The sequence below is a fragment of the Pantherophis guttatus genome, chromosome 7, assembly GCF_059756535.1.
Source record: "Pantherophis guttatus breed Tessera chromosome 7, ASM5975653v1, whole genome shotgun sequence".
In the NCBI taxonomy this organism is placed as follows: domain Eukaryota; kingdom Metazoa; phylum Chordata; class Lepidosauria; order Squamata; family Colubridae; genus Pantherophis; species Pantherophis guttatus.
This window is the reverse complement of record NC_142069.1, coordinates 2,714-10,403: the sequence shown is the minus strand read 5'-3', so window position 1 is coordinate 10,403 and position 7,690 is coordinate 2,714. Positions and strand designations below refer to the sequence as shown.

The window sequence follows — 7,690 nt, the reverse complement described above, 5'->3', positions numbered from 1 at the left end:
ACTGGAGGATTTGGACTTGGGCCCCAGACTGGATGCGTTTCTCCCATTTGATAAGAGCTGCTTGTAAGCAATCCTTGATTACCGTCTCTGAGGCAGGTACTCAAGAGGTCAAACCTTCCACCTGATGCTTAATTAACCTTGCTGACCAGCATGTAATGGAATAACTTATGAAAATATTTGCTGAATCCCATATATATTTAACAATCTATTAAGAAAATCACTGGACCAAAAACGAGATAAAATCAGCGTAGCAAAATTAACTCTGGATAAATTATGTGGGGTTTTGGTCAATTTCTTTATTTTGGTGCAAGTCAATCTTTATGGCTGGTGGCTACATAATTGACTCCCTGCAGTTTTCCTATCAACAATTTTCAGATACGGCTTGCTATTATGTTCTTCCTAGGGCTCAGAAAGAATGGCTGGGTCAATATAATGCAGCTGGTTTTGTGTATATTGCAGGAATATATGATCTGGATTCTAGTCCAGCGCCTTGAATCCAGTGGTAAAATCCAATTTTTTTTACTACCAGTTCTGTGGGCGTGGCTTGATGGGCATGGCAGGGGAAGGATATTGCAAAATCCCCATTTCCTCCCCACTCCTGGGGGAAAGATATTGCAAAATCTTCATTCCCACCCCACTCGCGCCAGCCAGAAGTGGTATTTGCCAGTTCTCCGAACTACTCAAAATTTCTGATACTGGTTCTCCGAACTACTCAAAATTTCCACTACCGGTTCTCCAGAACCTGTCAGAACCTGCTGGATTTCACCCCTGCTTGAATCACCGCACCAAACTGGCAATGTAGCATTGCTTTCCAAGACTTTACACAACCACGTCTTTGCAATCTGTTCTCTAGAGTCTTGTCTGTCTGCAGTTCCTCTTTATTCTGGGAATCAGTGAACTGTATTGGACTGGAATAGCCCCCATAATTAATAAAGGGTGTCTCAAGTCAGTGCTCGGATACAAGTAACCCTCTGTTTAAGATTGTAATTGGGATTGGGAATATGATTGAAAATTGAGGCAGCCATAGGACCAGAAGAAATTTTCTGGCCTGTTTTGTGACAGTTGTTAAAGGCTTGAATGGGTGCTTTTTGCCAGAAGCAGCAGCAGCAGGGGGGAAAAAAGGCTGGAAACCAGCAAAAATACGTGACACAGTCTGGGGGTGGGGATTGCGACCATTTACAATGGCTGGGTTATTTATGGGTCATAAAATATCGATTCTGTGACCATCATAATTTTGAATGGTCATAAAACGAATAATCAGAAGTTAAGGACTGACTACAATAAAAAAAATGAATTACCTCAATTTGAGCCCAAGGAAGGCAAATTCATATTACAATACCACAAATCAACACTGCTATCAGCTCCTCAGTCCTAGATCTGGTGAAATTTACTATTTTAAATGACATTTAAGAGACCGAATTTCTTTAAGGCTCCCACATCCTGGACTGCACAAATTATTCTTCCCAAAACACATACAAATTGTATTGCCCTTTTTTACCCCTCTGCAGGTGCCCAATTATATGAATTAATCCCATCGCTAATGATATACCGTGGCTTTGGGAATTCTTTTATTTTAGACGCTTTAGCTGTAAAGGTGAAAAGCAGAACACTTGTTTCCTCAGTTTGCCAAGGCAGAGAAACGCTACCCCCAGGTCTTCTCCCTCAGCTATGGAGGCAGTGCAAAGGCCTCTTCTGGGGTCCCTGCCAGGGCTACGTCAGTCTTTCTGCTGCTGCCATTAAATGCCCTTCGTGCAAGCCGTGCATGCTACGGGAGCCGTTGTGCCGGAGGGCATAATGGTTCTCCCACGCTGGTCTTCTGCATCTGAGTTGTTGACCGTATCTTTGCTGGCCCTTGGAGACTTGCGAGAGATTCTGGCTTTTTGTTCATGGCTAGATGGAGAGGAAAGCCTCCCTGAGTCCTGGTAGGCAGGCTGGTCTTGCCCCTGGCTCTCCTCTGCCGAGTTAGCCAGCTGTGCGCACGGGACAAATCTTCCCCAAATTGGAGTTCCTGAAGAAGCTGTTCTTTCTGCTCCTGGAGCTGATGCACAATGGCCTTTAGGCCCTGGGCTCTCTTGATGAGGTTCAGCAGTTCATTACGCAATCTCCCATTTTCAGCTTTTATCTGCTTGGTGTGTTGGATGAGGCTGCGCACGGCTTCTTTCTCGGCCTTTTTGGCCAAAGTTTGGACCCTCTGCTGGGACTCCATTTCATATTCTGCCTTCTTTTGCAGGAACTGGCTCTTCACAGTGTGCATTTGCTCGGAATGGTGGATTTTCATAACCAGCAGGTCTTTCTCCAGCTCCCGGATACGGGCAAGCTGGTCCGATTGCAGCTCCTTGAAGGGCCTCAGTTCATCAACCTCCTTGTTCATGAGGGAATACTTGGTCTCCATCTCAATCAACTGGCTCCTGACCTCCTTCTCTCTGTCTTTGTATTGAGAGGTCAGCTCATCCTTCTGCTTCAGGACAGAGGCCAGATCCGATCGGTTCTGGTCATTTAAGGAAATGATGGCTTTCTGGCAAAGGAGAGCGCGTTTGGCTAAGTAGGTGAGGTAAGCTTTGTTGTTTTCTTGGATCTCCTGGGCTTCCTTATCCAGGAATTCATTTTCATCTTGAAAGTGATCCACTCGATCTGAATAGGTGTTGATATGCTCTGTCAGGGTGGCATATTCCTTCTTCAGGTTTAGCTCTCTCTCGGTGATAAATTGCCCAGAGGTGCTTTGCTGCTTGGCTACACTTTTCTTAACTCTTAGCTTGTTTTTCTGTTGCGCCATGCTGTCTGTCAAATGAAAGGGAACAGGGTAAAACACAGTGGTTGTGTAGCTTGTATGGAAACAACAGGTGGGAGAGTATGATTAGAGATGCTATGAGATGTTGGGGAGAAATTAGGCTGCACTGGGAGGATAAAGGAGAGATGACAAAATAAATAGTGGAACAAACAATTGGCCGTGCATTGATTGGCACTGTCTACAGTTTTAGCAACCAGTCGCTCCAAACGTTTGGCTTGCGCGTCCCTCTCGGCCATTGCCGTGGCGGCGGTGGGGAAGATGCGTGCTCTGCCTGCTCCGTTCTTGCTGGCTACAGGTGGGGCTCTGTGCTGCCGCCTCCCATTTGTTTGCTTGCTGGTCGCATCTGAGGAGCGAGCTGCATTCAGGCTGCCCGGGCCCCCTGCCACGGGGGGAGAGAGGGAGAGGGACAGGTTTTTTAAAATTAATTATTTTATTTTATTTTTATATATATCAATATCAATACATGAACAGTGAGGCATCTGGGCATCATTCATTTAAATACAAGTAGTAATGACATTTGTTATTTAGATCATACTTATATAATTATGTTGTTATACGTATTTGTGATAATATATAGGCCCTCATTTTTTAGTTGTTCAACATTTTAGTCAATGACAATAACAGCTTTTAGTATATTATATAAAAATAGCCACCTCTATCTGCACTGTTAAATAAGCGGAAACTGCGAATGCAGCAGGGTGCCTGACTGTGGAGTGCTCATTTTTTGGAAACCTGGTTAATTACTTTCCCAGAATCCCTAGAAAGGGATGGGCGCCCTTTGACTTGCTTTACACTAGGAACAAAGGCTGGCTTTCCCTACCTGAGGTGATTTCTAAAGGGCTCAGGGTGGTAACCTATGAGCAGATAATCATATGTTATATAATTTTGGAATAAACTTCACTTCTGATTCAAGCAACTGACTGCACATCTTAAAGTTATTCCTGGCTGAGAAATAAAGCTGAATTCTTTCTAACAATTCCTAGAAGACATATGGTGGACTCAGGCTAGCTGGGGCACTTGGTATCTTTTTAAAAAGTGCGTATGTCCCTCATGTTCACTTGACCTCATAGCCAAACATCCAGTCAGCGTCTGAGGTATCATCCATCTTTGCTGTTGAGGTGACCTAAACTTTGTCCTGTAGAGTCAAATCTCCCAACCTGTCTCAGTGCCGTAACTTCTGAGAAAGTCACCCAGGGAGGCTTCCCAGATAACATGGGTTTTCACATCGATTTTCTGAGATCAAAGATAATTGAGACTCTGGGGCAGTGATAGACCACTGACAGACTATTGAGCTATACCGGGACTTATTAAAAGCAGACAAGATATTTCAGCAGGGGGAAATAATGGGTTTCAAAAGGAAATGGTGTTGATGTTTCAAAACATTTATGATATCATGACAAGGAATCACGGAGATAATGGATTTAATGAATAACATAAATGGGAAGCTAGAAAGTGCTCCACAAGGGATAATGAATAATGATCAAAAAGCACAGGAAATAGAGGCGAAAATAGAGAGACCAGTTGAAAAGATAGAACAGACAAATCAACAAATAAAACAAGAAGATAAGAAAGAGAAGGCAATAAAAATTTATGAAGCAATTTAGGGAAAATACATGCTAAAAGACCAAAAAATGATACCGGATAAACAGAAAGATATCTTTGATATCTTTGAAAAGAAAATAGAGATTTGGGCAGATCCTCTGGAGGCTTGGCAGCAAAAGATAGTAGAGATGGAAGAAATACTTAAGCTATCCAGGAAAGATGTAGATAGAGATGAAGACCCAAGGGAGGAATTTGGGAGGCAAATTAAAAAAAGAATAAGAATTGAAATATTAAAACGGGCAAGAGATGAGGGATAGAGGAAATGTTACGTAACACAAGATTGGCTTTATTAGGAGCTAGAACAGAGGCAGAAACAAGAAATAGGGGGAATATTATTATGCATATTTTTATATAATATACTAAAAGTAATAGCTAGGTATATAGATTAGATGTTGAAAGATGGTGACATTATATTTGTTGTAATGATATTGTTAGTGTCATTGGAATGGGGGACTAAAATGTTGAACAACTAAATAAAGAAGGCCTATATATTATCACAAATACGTATAATAACTTTATAATTATATAAGTATGATCTAAATAACAAATAATATTAATACTATCATTACTACTTGTATTTAAATGAACGATACCCAGATGCCTCACTGTTCATGTAATGATATTGATATATATATATCAAATAAATAAATACATTTTAAAAAACCTTTCGGGGAGACACCGCCCTTCCCTCTCAGGTGATGAAGTATGATGGAGTTTTGAACTGGCTTTGCAGAGAAAACCTCTCACCTCTGCAATCAGATTGAATTACAATTTAATTATAGTAGAATAATAAGAAGGAAGCCAATGCAAATTAAAGCTGAATTCAATCACACTGGATGATTGTTATATTCTGTTCCATCAGAGGGGTGATTTGCTCCGGATGGGGATCAGATTCATCCTAAGCGAGCAAGCCTGTAATTTGGAAATACTTGCCAATTACACTCTCCCTAAATTCTCAGGTGTGTGTAGAATAAGGAGGGCGATATTAAATTCACCTTCTCTGCTTGGATGGGGTTAACGTAGTCTCTGCTGCCAGGCTTTACCTCCCAGAAAGCAACAACACCATCCTTTTTTTAAATGTCCCGGCACAATTGAAAGTCTGTTGTTCCTCCACCAAGGGAACTCAAAATAGCTGCACTGTAATGGTACCCCAAGCGTGACACCAGAAGTAGTAAAAGCAATTGCAGTATTTCTCACATTCCCTCAACCAGCCAACCATAGCGCTAGAAAAATATTATTTACAGGAATGAAATTCCATTATAGTTCTGCAATGTCTCTTTTTTGCATGACCGACGGTGCATCAGCTTCATACAATCTATCAGCAGATTCCCTTTGTCTCCATGGGCTTTTAAGGAGAGTACAGTCATTCATTCCCATAATTTGTAATTTCCCACAACGAATGTTGAATTATGAGCAAAGAACTGAACCTGCTAATAAGCAAGGTATATCACAACAACCATATATTTTGATGTGTTTGTAAGGTACTGGTTTAATACAAGTTAGCTTTGTATTGTTATAAAAGTGATATCGGGCTTATCTTTTGCATGAAGCTGTTTTATTGTTGAGGTACTTTCAGCAGAAATTCAGTACCGGGTAAGTGGAAACCAAATGGAGATATTCAAGTACAGAACAACTAACGTCAGGCTACACGCATGGTTGGAAAGGAATGGGTATTAGCAGGTCATAAAGTTTATCTGTATGTGGAAACCTCCATTGCAATTCTGGAAGGCAGGTTGAAATATCCCAGGGGACCTCCACGCGATGCCCCAGGAATCCTGTGAAAAGCACCAACCTGTATCCTAAAGTTGCTTTCCTTACTTCTTAAATAATTGTTTTCAGATAGGAGTCTATGAAACGTGAAGAAAAGGGTCAGGAATCAGGAGGGACCAACTAACCTCTATGGAAGGTTGTGCGCATCCATGGAAATGGAAGGACTTGACATCATAAGGAACAATCTGTGGAGTCTTCCCTACTTTTGACGCATCTAGAACATCAGAACATCGGAAGAGCTCTAAGACCACATTAGCTGAATCACTTTTTTGTGACCCAGAATGGCAACTAGGTGGACAGAAAGATATTTGCCCTCTTCCACGCTCAACGTCCAACAGCTTATTAGGGGATGGGGGTTATGACCCTGAGGGTAATATGGGTAGGCTGCTCATCTGAATCTTCCACGAGTATGTTCTCTCTTTCCTTTGAAACAGATCTAACTTGGCAAGCATTGCCACATCCCACCGCGGGGAGCTCCTTAGTTAAACTCTACATTCTATAAATAAGTTCTTGTTCTGCTAATTAATTCTCCTCACTTTTTGTTTCAGTGGATAATACAATGAGAAAAAAAGGAAAGGGAAATTGTCCATATTGCCATACTTTTTGGAGAATAAGATGCACTCCCCACCCCCCAAAAGAGGGTGGAAATGTTGGTGCGTCTTAAACACTGAATACAGCCATTTTTGGCCTCCTGAAGACCTGTGCCCACATCTTGTTTTTTGCAAAAACAGGTTTGGGAGACCATCAGAGTGCTCCTGGGAGCTGGGGAGGGCAAAAACTCCCCTGTTTTTGTAAAAAACAGGCCTGTTTTTGGTCTCCTAAACCCCCAGGCTCCAGGTGTCCAGGTGTCCAGGTGTCCAGGTGTCCAGGGTTTAGAGTTTAGGGTTAGGGTTAGGGTTAGGGATTAGGGTTAGGGTTCTCTCTCTCTCTCTGTCTCTCTCTCTGTCTCTCTCTCTGTCTCTCTCCCTCCCTCCCTCCCCCCCTCTCTCTTTCTCTCTCTCTCATATATTAGGATTGGACTCATTATTAGTAGCTAGTAGTTCATTGTTATCAGTGACTCCCACTGATTCTAAACTCCTTTTAAGCCTGGGATTGGTGACTACTGAAATTTAAATATTCAACATTGGTCTCAGAAATTGAGAACCTGCAGAGGTGAAGACATTAGGTGGTCATCAGTCATTACTTTAGGCTAAAACATATGAAGAACGGTTACAGGAATCGGGCACGGCTAGTCTACTGAAGAGAAGGACCAGGGGAGACATGATAGCGATCTTCCAATACTTGAGGGGCTGCCAGAGAGAGGAGGGGGTCAAGCTGTTTTCCAAAGCACCCGAAGGGCAGACAAGGAACAACGAATGGAAACTGATCAAGGAGAGATTCAACCTGGAAATAAGCAGGAATTTTCTGACAGTGAGAGCAATCAACCCATAGAACAGAAGTTGCCTTCAGTAGTTGTGGGAGCTTCATCACTGGTGACTTTCAAGAAAAGATTGGAATGCCATTTGTCAGAAATGGTGTAGGGCAGTGATG

At 42.2% G+C, this 7,690-nt stretch overlaps 1 protein-coding gene across 1 annotated transcript; it reads right to left on the bottom strand.

The window, feature by feature from the left end:
* Window positions 1-1,555: 1,555 nt before the first annotated feature.
* LOC117672948 (coiled-coil domain-containing protein 166-like) lies at window positions 1,556-6,335 on the bottom strand. Its single transcript, XM_034430038.3, has 2 exons — window positions 6,183-6,335; window positions 1,556-2,778 (listed from the first exon to the last, which is right to left on the bottom strand). The coding sequence occupies exon 2, from the start codon at window positions 2,771-2,773 to the stop codon at window positions 1,766-1,768; it is 1,008 nt and encodes a 335-aa protein (XP_034285929.2). The 5' UTR covers window positions 2,774-2,778; window positions 6,183-6,335; the 3' UTR covers window positions 1,556-1,765.
* Window positions 6,336-7,690: the final 1,355 nt, after the last annotated feature.